The 20,312-nt window shown below is 46.2% G+C and overlaps 1 protein-coding gene across 3 annotated transcripts in view; it reads left to right on the plus strand.

The window, feature by feature from the left end:
- The window catches only part of SNX25 (sorting nexin 25), a 1,510,914-nt gene that overhangs the window by 1,137,374 nt on the left and 353,228 nt on the right, over positions 1 to 20,312 (plus strand). For 2 of the 3 annotated variants that reach the window (XM_086962502.1, XM_086962504.1), the window contains one exon: positions 7,753 to 7,917. The exons of the other annotated variant lie outside the window; for it this stretch is intronic. In XM_086962502.1, the coding sequence (XP_086818628.1) occupies positions 7,753 to 7,917 (165 nt within the window). The remainder of the gene's footprint in view (positions 1 to 7,752; positions 7,918 to 20,312) is intronic. 3 annotated transcript variants of the gene reach the window in all.

Below are 20,312 nucleotides of genomic sequence, written 5' to 3' on the forward strand. Positions count from 1 at the left end.
AGCCCCCCTCATGGGTCAATATCGGCCCCAGAAACCTCGTTCCCCGACCCGGCCAAAGTTAAAAAAGGGGGAGAGGACATGCTGCCCCCATCCCCCTGGACCTGACTGTATTAGTAATGGGGAGGGGGGCCATGCGGCCCCCTCCCCATTCTGATTTCTGCCCCGAAGAGCTCACCCGCGGGGCACTACTGCTGTAACAAGTGGGCCACTCTGCCCCCTCCCGGCGCCATTAGTGGACCTGGGGGCCCCAGGGCCGCTCCAGCTATGCCCAAGAGTGCCCACTCCTGCGACATAGTGGTTTCCTGTGTTTGCTCTTACTTAGCGGGAGCAAGTTAGCTCTTGCCAAGTGAGAGCAAACAGGAAGTCCGCTCCCAGCTGGCAGGAGCTTTATAAAGGCTCCTGCCAGCTGGGAGCAGACTTCAGATATGTTTCCCTGCCTGCAGTGATGAGGGTAGGTTAACAGATCTGAATATTGTTCCCGCCCACAGGGAGCAGCATTTTAGGTTGCAGGGAGCCGGGTCGGGCTGCTGGGGCCTTGGGGCTCCCCTCCCAGCCCCCAACCAGGATATGGTGGGTACCCTTTCTTGGCCGGGCGCCGGTTTTCGCAGAGCCAAAACTGGCCTAGGGAGGTGCTGTGCAGCCCCCATCACCCTTTAGTAATTGACTGGGCCCTGAGGGACGTGGTCTCCAGGGCTGCTTCCCCCCACACCATTAAAAAGTTGCTGGGCCCCTAGGGGTGGGGTCACCTGGGGCATAATCAGCCTGGGGAAGGGGGCTGGGTGCCACCCTCCCTCATATATATAGTGGTGGGACCTGGGAAGATGGGGTCCCTGGAGCCAACAATGGCCAGGGGAGTGAAGTCATGTACTCCCTCCCCCCAAAAATGGCACAAGGCCCTAAGGGATGTGGTTCCCGGTGTCAAATTTAACCCAGGGATGCAAAGATGTGCCCCACTCCCCCACAAAATGTGCCAGGCCCCTGGGGATAGGGTCTCATTTTTGGTGGGATGGGTGTCCAGGGGCCTATATCGGCTCGGGGAGGGGGGCTGCATGCCCCTCACCATTAAATATGGTACAGGAGATGAGGTCCCTGGTGACAAAACTTGCCAGGGGAAGAGTGCCTCGGGCCTCCCCTCCTCAAAAATATGTTGCTGGTCCCCAGGGCCAAAAGCAGCCTCTGAAAGGCCCCACTCCCCCAAAATAATGCACCATACCCTGAAGGATGGGGTCCCCGAGGCCAAAGCAGCCTGGGGAGGGGTCCCACGGGTTGGCAGGCTTTGGGTGGTTGGCCACAGAGCCTGAGCTAACTATGACTCTGCTAATTACCCCACATAATGCATCACCCATGACATCTTCTGTGATATCATTGATAATATCACTGCCACAGCTAATTCATGCTTTGCACAGCAGAAAGTCATGTGTCATGGCGGGGTTGGCAACTCGTGAGGGGATTGGCGGAGGGCCTACGGTCAGGCGCCCTGCAGTCAACCCCATGCAATGCGCGGTGGAGGAGTTGGCTACCCACTAGAGTTAAGACGTAGAACCTGGCCACAGGCAGGGCTCTGCAGCCAGCACCCCACACTTCCACAGACAAAGGCTGTGCACACCAGTGGGTTGGGTTAGTTCTGTTTGGTAATAAAATATTACCTCCATTAAAAAAAAAAAATGTAATTCACTGAAAAAAAAAGATGAAACTGACCTTATAGTTATGTATGGTAATATCTTTCTTTGCATTAAGTGAATCTCTGAAATTCACTGAAAAAATTCAAGGAGAAAGTGGCATTATAGTTAGGTGAAAATGTAATTTTGAACATAACATTTTAAACATCACTTATGACACATTCTATCACATCATTGATAACATCTATTCGACATCTGATATGAGATCATTGACTACACCACTGTGCATATCCAATTCTGACATGAGCTATACGTTCAAGTATCACTCTAAACAAACAGGCTGGATTGAAAGGCATTTTCAGAGCCCATTGTAGGAATTACCCACTTAAACAACACACCTTTTATAGGGCTCGGTCTACGTCACCACTTCGTCAGAAGTGGGGCGGAGCTCCGAGCCGTCTTGTTACGGGGCTCAGAATAGTGAAGTAAAAATTCCTCACTGCGCGAGATTTTTCCGTACTTTATTTTGGCATCTGCATGCTAATTGGTCCTCGCAGTGCTGTGTTTCTAGTAGCCTTCACGCAATAGGCCATATGGATTTCAGTTTGTGCACTTCCTGCTTATTCTGTGTGGTTACGCGCAGGGGAGTGCAATAAATTGTCAATTACGAGCTGTCAGGGTGCCGCAGTAATCGAACCCAGATGTTCGGGGCGCGTTCACCAGTCTGCAGTGAGTTTGATCGGCGCGTGTTCGTCTGCATCCTTTCATGTGTAAGTGTTGGCCTTTGAAGAGCTGGCTTGGTCGTGCGCCTACAATGAGACACACGGTCTTCATTACCCCACAAAGTATGTAAGTGCGTTTGTATTGGAGACAGTAACGTCCAGGTACGAAACTGAATTCTTTTTACTGGCTTATGAACAGTCCCACATTTTGCCGCATTCTCCTCATCTCATCAAAGGGGCTCATGTCTTGTTCAGCAACAAAACCAAACCTCCGAGAGCAGGAATGTGTTTCTGCATGGAGTGTCTGAGCAGCCGGGTTGCAACAGTTGTGCTTGTGTGTCTAACCTTGGGCCTCATGACAAGTAGGTTGATTTTAGGTGCAGGGATACACAGGCACTGCTCACACACACAGGCACTTCTCACACACACAGGCACTTCTCACACACAGGCAATGTTCACACACAGACACTGCTCGCACACAGACACTGCTCACACACACAGACACTGCTCACACACACAGACACTGCTCACACACACAGACACTGCTCACACACACAGACACTGCTCACACACACAGACACTGTTCACACACACAGGCACTGTTTGCACACACAGGCACTACATACACACACAGGCTGCTCACACACACCGGCACTGCGCGCACACATAGGCACTGTTCACACACACACAGGCAGTACATACACACACAGGCTGCTCACCCACACCGGCACTGCGCGCACACATAGGCACTGTTCACACACACAGGCACTACATACACACACAGGCACTACATACACACACCGGCACTGCGCACACACACAGGCGCACTGATCACACACAGGCGCACTGATCACACACAGGCGCACTGATCACACACAGGCACTGTTCACACACAGGCACTGTTCACACACAGGCACTGTCAGCACACAGGCACTGTTCACACGCAGGCGCTGCTCACACACAGGCGCTGCTCACACACAGGCGCTGCTCACACACACAGACACTGCTCACACACACAGACACTGCTCACACACACAGACACAGCTCACACACACAGACACTGCTCACACACACAGACACTGCTCACACACACAGACACTGCTCACACACACAGGCACTGCTCACACACACAGACACTGTTCACACACACAGGCACTACATACACACACAGGCTGCTCACACACACCGGCACTGCGCACACACATAGGCACTGGTCACAGTGACTGCAGTGTGTGAGTGTGCAGGGTAAACAGTGTGAGTGTGCAGGGTGAACAGTGTAGTGAGTGCAGAGTGAGTGTGAGAGTTACTGTGAGTGCAGAGTGAGTGCGAGAGTGACAGTGAGTGCAGAGTGAGTGCGAGAGTGACAGTGAGTGCAGAGTGAGTGCGAGAGTGAGTGAGTGCAGAGTGAGTGCGAGAGTGACAATGAGTGCAGAGTGAGTGCGAGAGTGACAGTGCAGAGTGAGTGCGAGAGTGACAGTGAGTGCAGAGTGAGTGCGAGAGTGACAGTGAGTGCAGAGTGAGTGCGAGAGCGACAGTGAGTGCAGAGTGAGTGCGAGAGTCACAGTGAGTGCAGAGTGAGTGCGAGAGTGACAGTGAGTGCAGAGTGAGTGCGAGAGTGACAGTGAGTGCAGAGTGAGTGCGAGAGTGACAGTGAGTGCAGAGTGAGTGCGAGAGTGACAGTGAGTGCAGAGTGAGTGCGAGAGGATAGTGAGTGCAGAGTGAGTACGAGAGTGACAGTGAGTGCAGTGTGAGTGCGAGAGTGACAGTGAGTGCAGAGTGAGTGCAAGAGTGAGAGTGCAGAGTGACAGTGAGTGCAGAGTGCGAGAACGACAGTGAGTGGAGAGTGAGTGCGAGTGACAGTGAGTGCAGAGTGAGTGCAGAGTGACAGTGAGTGCAGAGTGAGTGCAGAGTGACAGTGAGTGCAGAGTGAGTGCAGAGTGACAGTGAGTGCAGAGTGAGTGCAGAGTGACAGTGAGTGCAGAATGAGTGCAGAGTTACAGTGAGTGCAGAGTGAGTGTGTGCATAGTGAGTGAGTGCAGAGTGAGTGCGAGAGTGACAGTGAGTGCACAGTGAGTGCAGAATGACAGTGAGTGCAGAGTGGCAGTGAGTGCAGAATGACAGTGAGTGCAGAGTGAGTGCAAGTGACAATGAGTGCAGAGTGAGTGCAGAGTGACAGTGAATGCAGAGTGAGTGCAGAGTGACAGTGAGCAGAGTGAGTGCAGAGTGACAGTGAGTGTAGACTGAATGCAGAGTGACAGTGAGTGCAGAGTGACAGTGAGTGCAGAGTGAGTGCGAGAGTGACAGTGAGTGCAGAGTGAGTGTAGAGTGACAGTGAGTGCAGAGTGACTGCAGAGACAGTGTGTAAGGGTGCACATTGTGTGAGTGTGCAGAATGAGTGTGCAGGATAAACAGTGTGTGACTATGCAGGGTGACCTTGGGAGTGTGCGGGTGAGCAGTGTGTGAATGTGTAGGGGCAGTGTGTGAGTGTGCAGAAAACACCACACACACATACACCATACACACACCACACACACATACACCACACACATAACACACACACAAACCACACACACCTCACTCTTTCAACACCACACACTCGTCACCACTCACCACAACACACTCACCACCACACAATCACCCCCACAGACTCACCCCCACAGACTCACCACCACACACTCACCACTACACACAAAACACACACAACAACACACCCCCAGCCGTCCATGAATGCTTTCACCAGGCACAAACACCAACAACCATCAATGTACGCTTTCACCAAAAACAAACACGACCATGCATCAGTGCAGCTAAACACCCACCCACACAACAAACCATGTCAGTGCAACTTTCACCAAACACACACACACACCAACAGCTGACAGTGCACCAGCCACTCTTTCAATTGGCACAATCATCAACAGCTGTCAGTGCACCCTTTCACCAACCACACGCATTACCATCCAGCTCTGTACGCTTGACAGCCACACTCGTTTCAAAAACTTTATTCGATACATAAAAATGAATCATAAAAGTATTGAACATACAATTCATCTTGCCTCACAGTGTTAAAAGAAATGCCAATTTGAAAGCACATTTATACCAAATTTTTTTTTTAAAAAGACATGATGATAACAATAAAAGAATATACAGAACATGATATTCATTTAAGAAATTTCTATACATGTGGTACTACCCATACTTCTTCCTAATCTTTAGTGAGATTCTAATGAAATTTAACATAGAACAGCAGATTTCTACAGAGGATAGTGAAAACAAATATTCGTACCCTTCCTTATAAGTGCAAGGTTGCCTCCCCTTCAAGATTGGTTTGATAAACCGGATTCTTGGCTCCTTATATAAGGAGCAAAAGAGGACCAGATGTAGGGTACTTTGCCTATCCCTGTTATTACAAGGACAAGGGGGCAGCCTCTCACACCAACCCCCTTGTTTCGGAAATGCAAATAGAAAATGGAGAATCTCCAGTCTAAACCTTGTTAAAAGGAATCGCCATTGCACGTTAAGGGTAAATTTTAAGTAGAACTGTGGTTGGGGTTTACAGGCATGTGCAATACCATTATCAATAACATTATCCATAGACGGCTGGTTCAGTGACTTCAGATACTTTGTCTTTATGTCCATCTTATAATTTCCCTCAAATTTTTCTGGGTTGTAAAAATAAGAACTAAGTCCAATTTTATTCAGCATGTTACAGACATAAGACAGCAAGGGAATCTGTTTCGAGTTTTCTAAAGCCATGCAATCCATAATAATATTCTTGGTAAGTTGCAGGTCTTCAGATTGCCAGATTTTGCCCCATAACAGTAAGGGGGACAGGCGGATTGTATCAGAAACACTGACCATACCGATTTCATTGTGGCAGAAAGTGTTTGAAGAACTTTTTGGAACTGATAGGACCCTTTTTATAAAGTTATTTTCCACCACCTGTATCACAGATGGTGTTTCGGTCCCCCACACCCCTGCCCCATAGGTGGCTACGGATAAACATTTTGAGGTATAAAGGGTTCTGAGATGCATAATGTGCTTTTGCCCCAGTTTGCTACAAAAGCGAAAAATACCCTCTATCGCCCTTGTCATATTCTGGGCTCGGACCTTCATTACCGGTATCCAACTTAGTTTACTATCAAACAGATTACCAAGGTAGTTGAAGTTTCCCACTTTCCCAATTATGCAATTGTTTACCACGAACTTCCTAATGGTTGACCCCTTTGGGCCACAAGACACACTCAGTAACAGCTCTTACTGCACGCTACCACCAGTCATACACACCTCAAGCCACCACTACACGCTTCCACCAAACACACACACACCAACAGCCATCACTGCACAATTCCTACAGGCACACACATCCACCACCCATCAATGCACACACCAATTGATAACGCATCCACCAATTAATATTGTATCTATCGCACTATGCTGCACTTTACCTTTTAAAGATAATGCGTTAAAGTGCAGCATGCCACCATTGATAACATTCCAATCCAACACACATATCTCCAACACACACAACATGCTTCCACTCCAAAACACATGCCTAAAACACATTGCCATTTACAATGCCATTATCTCTAACTCAAACAAACCCGAGCCCTAATGCATTCCTAATGCTTGTTTAAATTCAGGTCTCCATCATGACAACTCTTTCTCTTATCTACAAAGGATTGGCATTTTACTAGCTCTTTTTTTTAAGTCAAACAACTTTTTTCTGGGGAGGGTGAACTTTCCATGTCTCCCATCATCAGGCGTTTTCTCCGTGATATTTACTGCTGGCACACAACCCCAGCCGACATTGTAAGGCTTTTAAAGATATCAAATAGTGTGGGTACTCCCCTGCTTTATTGCCGTATGGGCAGATAGAACTAAGTTGGTACATGTCATAAGTATCTTTGCAATGGTGGAAATAACATTGATTTGACTGCCGCCATATATTTTTCCATCCTAGTTTACTTTTATTTAATTTAAGTCTTACTCGTTTTTTTAAAGATATAGCATTAATTGGACAGGCCATTTGTTGCATCCATTGAAGTGTCTAAATCTTAAATTTCTAAACCTGCATCACCCACGATTCAGCCTTCATTGCTGAACCTCTTGAGTGGCAAAGACTCAAAATAAGGTTCTGTCAGTGAGCTGTGCAGTTGTACCCAGCCCCTGGGGCCCGGAGAAAAGAGCTGTACTTATTACAAAAATGCCCAGAGGACTGGTTCCCAGGACCTAAATAAGACATGTCTGTGATCCATTTGCATATTTATTGCTGGTGTTTGGTATCTATGTGCAATACATTTTATTGCTGAAATTTCGGACCATTGCTGAATTTCCAGTGACATACCGGTATACTTAATTTACATTAAAGAGAGCATTATGGTGTTTGCAGTTTTTGGTTTTCTCCTTAGATCCAGACAAGTGAAAGAAGAGAAGAAATTCTGGATGAAGTCAGTGGTGGGATCAACGAACAGGCCAGTTATGCTGCAAACAAGCTGAACCAACTGAATGAAAAACTTGATTATAAAAGAAAAGCCCTCAGCTCTGTTGTCAATGCCCCGAAGCCTGATAAAAAGGTAATTTTGCGTTTTGTAGTAAACCATAGAGCCTGATTAGGGACTGTAGGGGATAGGTGCAGATTATATAATATTCTGCCCACTGGACATTAGGCCAAGCAGAATGTGCTAGCATCGGACCCATATTCTCAGTATACATCTCTCAGTTAATTTGCAGTAGATAATCTCTGCCTGTGCTTTTGATATTACCTAATGGATTGCAAAAAGTCAGCATGGTGTCCCACCTCTCCACTCCTATCCTAGCTGCTTTTTCCTTATTCCCAACTCAATAATACATAACAAGAAGGGCAGATAAAACACCAGTCTACTTGCAGGGAGACCAGAATCCAAGAATCAGTGTCAGAATCACAGCTTTACCTGAGGAGCCCTTTATAAAGACTATAGGAAGTGAATGGATGAAGTGCAGCATGACTCCAAAAAGTATCACAGTATTGCGGGGATGAACCAACCAAGTTTCTGAGGAAAATAACCTAAAGTAGTTTGTGAGTTGACGTATTTTGTATCTTAAAACATTTTATACAACAGAAAAAGAGACGCACACATAACAGGGCAGAAAGATTCCACTCTTAAGCACACCAGCTTAACATCCCCCATTTAACCACATCAAGTAACATCAGTCGCAATTTATTATGTTAATTGATTATTGTTTAGTGCAGCATTCAGAACCGAGGCATTGTCTTGTCACTTTGAAGTCGAAAAGGGATAAACTCAGTTACAAGTGCTATACTCTGCGGACCGTGGTTGTTTAGCTTAATAACTTTTTCGAGACTGAGTAAATCCATAAAAAGGACACATCGTCATAAGCTTCAGATCAAGCAGAGATCCAGGACCAGGGCGGGGGAGAGGAAGATACATAGGAGGTAATCAGATGACATAACAAGCCCAAGTATAACACAACCATACACTCAGACTGGAATGCATTAAGAAATAGTGGGTTCTGTGGAGGCCAGCTTACTCAGACCTATCAGCCACTGTTTTAAAACTCAACAAAAATGTGTTATCACACAACATAATTAGACTGCATTGGTTTCTAGGGTGAAGACCTGAATCTCTGTTCTATTTAAATAGGTTTTAACCACCCATAGGTCAACTAGCACATGAACCGCCCTTCATAATTCACCCTAAGTTTAGCCTGTACTAGACTGAGGCCTCCTTTCTGACCTTTACCAAGGCCTCCAGTTACCCCTTTCCAGATAGCAGTTTACCGACCTCTTTCATGTATTCCTCAACTCAAGAAGAGTCCCCTCTCCATTTAGAAGATCTGATGGGCTGCCTATAGGAGGCCTTGTGACTCCGTGCTCAGACCATGTGGTCTTCACACCAAGCAGCACTCACTGCCCATAAAACATGAAGTGCTTCCTTGAGCTTTTCACTGCCAGTAAACCACCAGGAACCCCAGAATGTGCAGACAGGAAGCCCCTGAAGCGCCTTCCTGCATTCAGGATAAACCATGATAGTCACTGTACAGTTCACCATATCCTTACGCAGGATGGCCAGTTTGGATATGACCATTCCCCATATGATAAACCACTCCCTTTACTATAACCTTGACTGTCAGTAGTTGGATGTGCAGGTCGTGAATCTTGCTCTTCACCAAATATAATTTTACTCATGTTCCATGGGAAGCACTCTGCCTCTCTGCGAGCCCCACCAGGGAGGATTTCCTATCTGACAACACCAGTCCTGCTGTTTCCTTCGCTGTAGTTTACTCAGCAAATCTGACAGCATTTCTGTTTTTAAAAATAACCTTTTTTGGGCTTCTCTTTGTCATTCTTTCACATAGCGACCATCTAAGCCCCCTCCACATTAGTAAATTTAGAAATACTCCAAATACACCCTGTGGTCCTCTTCCTCACTGCACAGTTCTCTCACTGACTTTCGTGTATCACTGCGGACCTCTGAAAGTGAATAGAAATCCTTCTTGCCCAGGCACTGCCGGAAGTAGCCTCCTGCTTCCTCTACCATCAGTCCACTTTCTTGGAGTTCATCTACCTTTTCTGTGCTGCTTCCCCTCAAGTACAAGATTTATTGATTAGCACAATCTTGAGTTCTAAGGTTTACTTGAGGAGGTGTTGCGTAGGCATCCTATGGCTGTCAGTATGCTATCCTCTCTGTCTCAGATCATACCTGGGGTATATTCCCCCTGTTTCACCTGTGAGCCTCTGTTATGCTGACAGGGATCTAATAGTGGAGCACCAGAGATAGGCTCCTTGATAGCCTTGTTTTGAGTTGGTCACAGAAATCCTTGACTTTGATGGGTCATTGACAAATAGTTCCAGGTTTTTGTGGTAAGAAAGCGAAAGGCTTGTCCGCTACATTGGTTTGGATAATGTGGAGATGTGTGAGCAAGCAGAGAGAAATGAATCTAATGACATGAGGGTCTCTAATTTTTTTTCAAGGTAAGACTGGATAAAGATAGAACAATGTCTAGATGTTTAAAACGTAAACACTTGAAAATCATTATGTTCATGACGCTATCGTTAAACATGCTGTGCATATTCCTGCCGTTCAATGTGGGCCTCGGACTTGAGCAAATTGTTTTTCTTTGAATATGTCTTTTGAGTCACAAGGTATAGTGACTCCTCATATTACCTGATAATGGGTATGGGCAATGGCTCCATTGTTAGATTTTTTTTTCTCCACTGCCAGTGTCTCCACTGAGCTCTGGGTTGATGCCTCGTAGTGGCCATTCTTGGGCCTGATTGTTTTTCTAGACAAGCTGATTAAACAGTCTGTGCACAGCACTTTCTTCGACATCGTTGCGGCTCTCGTCAGATTCTACTTGATCACCTGCAAGAGGCCCTTGCCCCTTTCGGGACCTACTCCTTCTTCATCTTCTCCGAGAATGTTTGACCCGTGATGGAGAGGACCCCATTCCAGAACAGACCACGGAGTTGAGATAAGTATCCCTGGACATGCCTTCACTAGGTTTGCCACCTCTGTCTGTCCATAGAGCATGACAAGACCTCCGGCTCTGCCTACCTCGCCTTCTGCTAAAAAAAACCTCTGCTTTATCACAGTTATTGATGCCTTACTCGATGACCCATGGTGCAGTGGCAGGAGATGACATCTCTCCAGTGACCTCATTGGGGATGAAGATGTTGTGGTTGAACTACACCCATTAACATTGGTTGAGCAGCCTCTCCTATTCAGTCCAGAGCCCAGCTTACAATACGAGGAACCACAGATCCTCAATGTCCACATGAAGTAATTCACCATGAGTAAGACATCCCTTTCTCCTTACCCTAGTAGTCGCTGAGCACCACCCTCAAGGGAGTTGGGCATCGAGCCCTGAAGCCCAGTGTCAGGCTTCCCGTCCACCACTGCCCGTGGGCCAAGGTTGGCACGGAAAACGTGCCTCTGCTTCGATGCCGAGGCAGCCAGTGGTGCCAAAACAGCTGCAGAAGACTGCTCCCGGCGCTGATGGACCTTCAGCGCTAGCATCAAAGATACTCTTGAGGTAATCTTTGACTCCAAAGTGGCCTTTGAAGCACAAACCTTCCTCTGCGCCAACGAACCAGATATCAGCTTTTGTGCCGAATCGCCCTGTGCCGAAACCTCTCCCTCCACTGCATCCGAGGACCAAGAGCTGCCCATTCTGCAGTGCCTTCAGTATGAGCTCGACTCCCGGCAGAAACGGATCCTTTTCCACCCACAAACTTGAAGAAAACTCACCCAACCTCCACTAAAGCCTCAAGCTCCCATTCCTCCTAAAATGAAATTGACTTTTGAAGAATCTCTTGACCTGGAGCCTGAACCACCAACCAAGACCAAGTGGCATCGGGATCCAGATCTTTACCCTGCTAAATCATTCTCACCAGATGACACTACCTTATACCATGAGGGTCTGCATTGGGCTACCACCTTCCACAAGGTAGAAATACATAATGTCCAGGAGAATCTGGACTTTCTTGTGGGCACACTGTCCTTCCAGTTCCTCCCTATGTTCAAGGAATGCTTAAGCTGGCTCCTGAGATAATTAAGGAGCGGTTATAGTGGAGGTTAAAACAAATGTATTTACTGAGGTTCTACAGCCAGGGTAGACCTCTTTGGAAACTCTCCTTCCATTTAATGAAGCTCTCACATACACCGTTTTGGACTCCTGGGTGAAGCTAGGCTGTTGTCCTCCTGTCTACAGACAAATAGCTGACAACACAGGCCAGCTCTGCGAGACCCACCATTGGTCCGGCATCACCAAATACCAGAGAGCCTAGTGGTTTAGGCTTCCTCTAGTCAACTGAATTCAAATGCTTTTCCGACCACCCTGCAAGACAGTCGAAGTTTATGGAGACAGTTGGGTAACAAATGTTTATCTCTCCTAACAGGTCCATACATTTGATTTGCCTCCTGGGATGGTACAAGCACGTGTTGTGGGGCATGATGAGCAATATCTTGCCTACAGTCCCAGACAACCTTTGCGCCAACATCCAACAAATAATTTAGGATGGCCAAGACACAGTGAAGTACATGATCCGGTCGGGCCTGTACTCGGCTGATTGAGTAGCTCAGTTGGTACCAGAATGGAGCAGGAAAGAAAAAAAAAAACGGAAGTCACTGTGACGTTTGACACTTCACATGACACTGGCCAACGTTGATAGTTTGCAAGCTGTGACATGGTGTAATTTTCGTTGTTACCCAGGTTAACTGCTTATCATGTTGTGTGATTTTATTTATAGCTGCTGAGATGCATAGTAAAGAAAGCTGAATACATAATCCTCACCTCTGGTCCTGTGATAGAATTTTCTGGGGGTTTATTAAAACCTCTTCAAACTCTTTCCTGTTTGCCTGGTGCAGGCGTCTGTGAGTGTGAAACCTCTTAGTTTTACTATTTTGAGAAGGAAAGTGGATCTCCCAATGTGGACTCGAGTTTAGCACTACAGTGCATACCCATATTCGAGAAAATCTGCTGGCGCATCTGCTGCATTGAGGAAGAAAACGGTGATCTACAAGGAGAAAGATTATTTTCTCTCCAGACCTGAATAGGAGTTCAGAATTAAAGAGACAGGTGATGCTGTCTCTGAGGAAGGACGTATTGTTTCTTAAATGTGATGGATTTGATATCCTGGCAGATTTTGGTGGCAAAAACAGTTCGACCACTTACGAAGAAAATATAGTTGGAGAAAGCCTCAGTAAGGGATGTTGAGACTTAACCTCGTATATGTATCTGTTCGCTAAGCCGTTTTAGTACCTTGGAATGCCCTTCGAATATTGTTTCGTTGTTCTCTTAGGGATGGGGTGGGTCTGCCACTCTTGTTATGAAGTGAATTTGCATTTTCACTCGAGGTGACTCTTTGTGAATATCCTGCTCCCACCCACGCCCCAAATCTAAGTGAAATTTGGAATGACAGAATTGGAAGATATTTCCATGCAAATGTTATTGCTAGACATGAGCGTGATTGAATATCCCTCTCATGCATGACCTGTTGAGTTTGGCTTTTTTGCAGGGTGGGTAAATTGGTGTTTCCGAATGCAGGGGAGTGATGCTTCCCGTTCTAAGTTTGTCTAACTGTACTAAAAGGATTTTACGCAAAGCTCTCAAAATTATTTGTATATCAGTCCCATATTACCTTTTTACAACATCTGCTTCGATTTTGAAGTCAGCCACGATATAGAAATTGGACCTGTGCATTTTCATGGGGTACTCAATGTTTTTTCCTTAAAAATACCCTCGCTTTTTATTTTAAATTTGTTTTTTTTACTGTGAGTTCTGTACAATTTAACTTGAATTAACAAAAACATTAAACAACTGAAGTGACCAGCACAGGAATAGCAGAATACTTATGTCTCAGTTTGAGTGACGCATTTCATGCTGCAGCACTCAGTCATGTAGTACAACTACAATTACGTATGAACACAAAAACATACATTTAACACTCACTCCCATATCGAAGATAATAAATGAACGCAAAAGTACCAGCTTAACAAGCGTTCACATATTCTCTATCTGTAGAATCATCATGATGACCTGGAGTCTGGAGTAAACAGAAGAGCGTGCACATTGATCTCCAGTTCACATAACCTTTACACATTTTATTTTTGTATATTACAACTTCTACCTCTAACTACTTTTCCATGTCAGACAGTTCCCTTTTAACGAGCTGCTCATTCTTTCCCACTAACGTAAAGGCAATATTCAATTTGGATAGTAAAAACTGTAAAACGAGCATTGGCAAAGCCAGTAGGTCTTGCCTTTAATAATAATGAAGTGCCAAGCCATTAGTTTTGCCAATACTTGTGTTTAAAACATGTTATTAAAAAAAGTAATAGAAAAAACATTTTAAAATACTGAGAGAAAAGCAAACACATATCTTAAGGGATATCAAAACTGCATATCATTATGTTAGAGGCATGTGGGCTGCTGATTTCATATCTGTGCATAGATCGCCGCCTAGTGTTGGGTCCTGATGATTGCACTTTGTTGTTTTGGAAGAGTCTTCGAAGTATCACGAGATAGGTGACTCCTCCCCTGGACTACAGTGCGCATGGGCATCTTCTCCATCCTCCGATTGTTTTTTCCGTTCGGATGCTAACTCCTATACTCCAACTTCGGAATCGAATACAAAACTTTTCTAAAGGCCAAAAGGTCTTCGACTTCGACGGTATTGTTCTCGTTCGGTACCTCTCTACTCGATCCAGCCTTCCATCTCGAATCGGTCGTCGACGCGGGCCGTTGGGCCTTTTCGACGCCAAGTGAGCCGACCGTCGATGGAAAGAAGCCAGTTTAAAAGGTGCCCACAATACCACTCCAAGTTCCCACATACTGATAAACACTCAGTATGCAACAAGTGCCTTTTCCCAGACCATAGGGAAGAAACCTGCCCAGCCTGCGCCTAGTTTCGATCGAAGAAAACGATACGAAACCGGCGGGCCGCTAGACAAGAAATGCAGCGACAGGCACCGGAACCGGACAACATCTTTGATGGTGACCAGGATCTACCGGAAGCTCCAGACTTGGACCTAGAAATTGTCACCGTAGAGGACTACTCGGATTCCGATGACGAGATCCCACCGGGGCAAATCGTGAGTACCCTGCCCCTGACACCAATTAGCCCGTTACCAAAGGCTCCGGTCGAGGCATCGCCAAAAGGCCTTAGCCAAGATCATAAAAAGTTTCGCCAGCCCCGCCAGCCGGCTCGGTTCCGAAACCGAAACCTTCAGAGACACCAGGGCCCAGTTCCATTGTCCCGAAGAAGGTTCCAGAGCCAAAGAAGGTCGTCGACCCGAAGGGCGTCGACCCCAAAAAGGCCGTTCAGCCAAAAACTGTCGACCCCAAAAAAGTAGTCGAACCGAACAAAGGCACGCAGCCGAAGGGCGCCGAACCAAAGAATGTCGCCGACCGACATGCCTACTGTTCCGAAATCCGTCGACCCGGCAAAGGGTGCCGTACCAAAACCCATACCAAGGCCGGAAAAACTTGTCGACCGAAAGATAACTGCTCCAAAGACACCAGTCGATCCAAAAAAGAACATCGACTCGGAAAAGGACACTCATCCAAAAAAGCCTACGGAGCACAAAAAACATGTTGAACCGAAAGTTCCGGTCGACCCAAAGACACTCGTCGACCCGAAAAAAAGTGCCTGAGCCGAAAAAATCCAACAAAACACCAAATGTCGTCAAAAACCAGGTGTTACTGACCCAAAAAAGTCTAACACTCAACCCAGGACTGTAGAGGAAGAACTCTTCCACCCAGATCCATCAGATGACCAGGCAAAGATCTATATTAATCCAAAGACTGGTAAAGTTACCATCCTGCATAGGAAAAATAGGTCTTTGGACTTTGGCTCTCATTCCCCTATTCCATTGAAGAAAAAGGAATTTGGGACTTCTCCCTCTAGACCCTTCATCCCTTTTCAGCCTATCATGCCTACTACACCTTTTGTTCCCTACTCTCCTTACTATCCTTCTCACCACAGGGACAATGAGGGTAACATGGGGGATGAGCCACAGCCTCAATATGATTTTCCACAAGATCCTCAACCACAAAAGGAACCATGGGAGGAGCCAACTGACCCTTACAACACCCATCCCATCCCTGATGTAGCCGCTTATCCTACTAAGCCGTCACCTACTAATGACACCGTAGTCTTCAATCAACTCATGGACAGGGCAGCACAATTCCACAATGTAGACATGCATAATTACCCTGTTGAGGAAGACTTCTTATTTGACACCTTCCCTACTTCAGAAAAAAGTGTCAGAACACTTCCCATGTTAAAGGGAGTTCTAAAACATGCACCTGACATATTTAAGTATACAGCCAGGGCATGGGTAATCAATCCCAGAATAGAAAAGAAGTATAGGGCAACTCCTACAGACCCTTCTTACATCAAAGGGCAGTTACCACTAGACTCACTGGTAGTGGCTAATGCACGTAAAAGGGCCAACTCCCAAACAACAGGGGAAGCACCTCCCCCCGATAAAGATGCAAAAATACTGGAGGCATCAGGCAATAGGGTAGCAGCACAAGCCTCCAACTTATGGAGTATTGCTAATACACAAGCCCTACTGGCTCGCTACGACAGGGCGCACTATAATCAGCTCGAAAGCCTAATGCAACACCTACCTGAGCCTTTTAAAGCACAAGCTGATGACCTCATACAGGAGGGAAAATTCATAACAAACGCCTCCATTAAATGTGCGCTTGACGCAGCAGACACCGCAGCTAGGTCAATTAACACTAGCGTCTTACTACGTAGACATGCCTGGCTGCGTATTTCTGGTTTTAAGAATGAGGTGCAGTCCACCATTCTTAACCAACCTGTCAATCAGGATTTTCTATTTGGCCCTGCTGTCGACACCATTTTAGATAAAATGAAAAAAGACACAGAAACCGCAAAATCAATGGGGGCATTGCAATTTCAGCAACATAGATGTTCCTTTCAACGCTCCTCATACAGAGCAACTACACGAGGAAATACCTCGCAAACATCTGCCTCAAACAAAAGTACTGCAGACTCCAACCGTTCCTACCTGTCTGGAACGCAATTACCTCGGACAGGTGGGTGAGAGAAATTATCCAGTTTGGTTATTGCCTAGAACTGACTTCTACACCACCAAAACATACCACCCAGACATCGTCCTATGTCCACCGAACACATCACCCTGCTACAACAAGAGGTGAAATGCATGCTGGGAAAAAGGGGCCATAGAGCAAGTCCCTTTCCACCAGCAAGGGACAGGAGTATACTCCCTATACTTCCTTATTCCCAAGAAGGATGGTTCCCTCAGACCAATATTGGACCTCAGACCCCTAAATCAATATATACAATCGGAGCACTTCCATATGATCACACTACAACAACTGCTCCCGTTGCTACAACAAGGAGATTTCCTAGCAACACTGGACCTCAAAGATGCGTATTTTCACATACCCATCCATTCAGCCCCCAGAAAATACCTCAGGTTCACAATAGAAGGTCAAAACTACCAATTCACGGTTTTTCCCTTCGGGGTTACCACGGCTCCAAGAGAGTTTACAAAATGCTTAGCGTCAGTGGCAGCACATCTCAGAAGGCAACATGTCCATGTGTACCCTTACCTGGACGATTGGCTAATACAAGCAAAATCGTACCAACAGTGTGCATCACACACGTCTCAAACAATTCAGTTGCTACACAGCCTAGGCTTTTCAATCAACTACACAAAATCGCATCTGCAACCATCCCACGTACAGCAATACCTGGGAGCCACTATAAACAACTCAGTGGCAAAGGCCTATCCAAACTCGGCAAGGATAGCCAGTATGCAGATACTCATTCACAAATTCCTGCCACAACACTCTCTACCAGCTTGAGTCTTTATGCAGCTCATAGGCATGATGGCCTCCTGCATATTCATTGTCCCCATGCCAGACTTCAAATGCGCCCATTACAGGAATGCCTAGCACGGCAATGGAACCAGGTTAAAAGACCTAGTGTTGGTAGACAGTCGCGCTCACAACTCTCTACAGTGGTGGAATCCCAAAAACTTTTCCAAGGGGCGACTGTTCCAAGAGCCGGTTCCACAACTAGTACTAACAGCGGACGCATCGTTGACAGGCTGGGGAGCCCATCTCCTTCAATACACAGTACAAGTGCTCTGGACAACCAAACAGAAAAAGCTGCATATCAACCAACTAGAATTGCTAGCGATATTTCTAGCCCTAAAAGCATTTCAGAAATACTTGTACAACAAGATGGTGTTGATCCGGACGGACAACATGACCGCAATGTACTATATCCAGAAGCAGGGAGGAACGCACTCTCCACAGCTGTCCCATCTGGCACAAAGCATATGGAAGTGGGCGATTCCAAAAATCATTTTTCTCCTAGCAGAACACCTTCCAGGGAAGGACAATCGGATTGCTGACCTGCTCAGCAGGCACAGCCAACAACTACACGAATGGGAGATTCACGCCCAAGTTCTCAAGCCATTCTTCAAAGAGTGGGGTCACCCAGAAATAGACCTGTTTGCCACAAAAGAAAACTCCAAATGCCAGTACTTTGCCGCCAGATTCCCACATTCGTTGTCACAGGGCAATGCGATATGGATGAACTGGTCAGGCAGATTTGCGTACGGTTTTCCCCCAGCACCGCTGATCCCGCTGGTGGCACGCAAACTGCGACAAAACTCACTCACGCTAATCCTAGTTGCTCCCACATGGGCGAGACAAACGTGGTACACAACGTTCCTGTAACTTTCAGTAGTTCCTCATCAAAGACTGTGCCTTGCACCCCATCTTCTAACTCAGAACCATGGAGAAATCAGACTCCCAGATCCCAATCAGATGAACCTAGCGATCTGGCTTCATGGAGGGTTTAAAAAGGGTGATCCCTCCAAGGCACTCCCTTCCCAAGTCTGGAATCTAAACATAGTACTTACCAGACTTATTGGCCCTCCTTTCGAACCTCTACACTCATGCGAACTACAATTCTTAACGTGGAAGGTTGCATTCTTGGTTGCCATTACCTCACTCAGAAGAGTGAGCGAATTACAAGCACTAACAATTCAAGAACCTTTTATGCAGGTACAAGCCAACAGGGTGGTTCTTAGAACCAACCCTAAGTTCATGCCTAAGGTTGTATCCAATTTCCATATCAATCAATCTATAGAACTGCCAGTTTTCTTTCAAAATGCACAGTCAGTAGCTGAGAGAGCCCTACACACATTAGATGTAAAAGAGCTCTACTTTATTATATGGACAGAACTAAATCATTTAGAAAAACAAAACAACTATTTGTTGCTTTTGCACCACAACACAAAGGAAATCCTATTTCAAAATCAGGAATAGCCAGATTGATAGTTAAATGCATTCAAATATGTTATCAAAAGGCAAAACGCACTTTAACCGTCCCCCCAAGAGCACACTCTACAAGGAAAATGGGGGCATCCATGGCTTTCCTAGGAAATATTCCTCTTGAAGATATGTGTAAGGCAGCCACATAGACCACCATACACACTTTCACAAAACACTACTGTGTAGACGTACAAGCAAAACAGCAAGCTGCTGTAGGCCAGGCTGTCCTCAAAACTCTTTTTCAAACTGCTGCAGCTGGCACAGATAGCCACCGCTAGAGAAGATACTGCTATACAGTCTATGCACAGATATGAATTCAGCAGCCCACATGCCTTGAACGGAATATGCTACTTACCAGTATGCATCTGTTCTTGGCATGTAGGGCTGCTGACATTCATATCGCCCGCCCTCCTCCCCGGTGCCTGTTGCAGCTGCAGCATTATCTCTGGCATGGCCATCTCTTTCTTTACTTATCACCATCTCTGCCACAATGGCGAAAAACAATCTGATGATGGAGAAGATGCCCATGCGCACGGTAGTCCAGGGGAGGAGTCACCTATCTCATGATACTTCGAAGACTCTTCCAAAACAACAAAGTGCAATCATCCGGACCCATGACTAGGCGGCGATCTATGCACAGTTATGAATGTCAGCAGCCCTACATGCCATGAACAGATGCATACTGGTAAGTATCATATTCCTTATTATTACAATACTTTTTCACTCTGGAAACTCTGAACAGAATTTATAAAGTATAAGCGAGTTTGAAGGAAAATGCTTGCCAATGCCTACTTTATTTTCCACAGTACTCGGAACTAAAACATGCTTCAGCCATTTGGCCCCCTGTACTAGTCCAAGGAGCAGATTTTTGGGACTCCAGAAGAGACTTCTCCTTTTCAGTCAAGTTAATTATACCTTCTGCCTCAGACACTAGCTGAATGAGTGCATCAACAGGCCCCACCCCTAGAGCCATAAAAGCTTATTGTGTACCAAGGCATGAGGTTTACTGCAGTATATGGACTGCTTTTGGTAAAACAAAACAGCCATTAAAGTCTGGTCTTTAGCCATACCCTGGCAGAAATGTACCTATTGCTGTGCTTTTACAGAAAAGCGGGGAGGG

This window comes from Lissotriton vulgaris, chromosome 3_1 (assembly GCF_964263255.1).
Source record: "Lissotriton vulgaris chromosome 3_1, aLisVul1.2, whole genome shotgun sequence".
Classification (NCBI taxonomy): Eukaryota; Metazoa; Chordata; class Amphibia; order Caudata; family Salamandridae; genus Lissotriton; species Lissotriton vulgaris.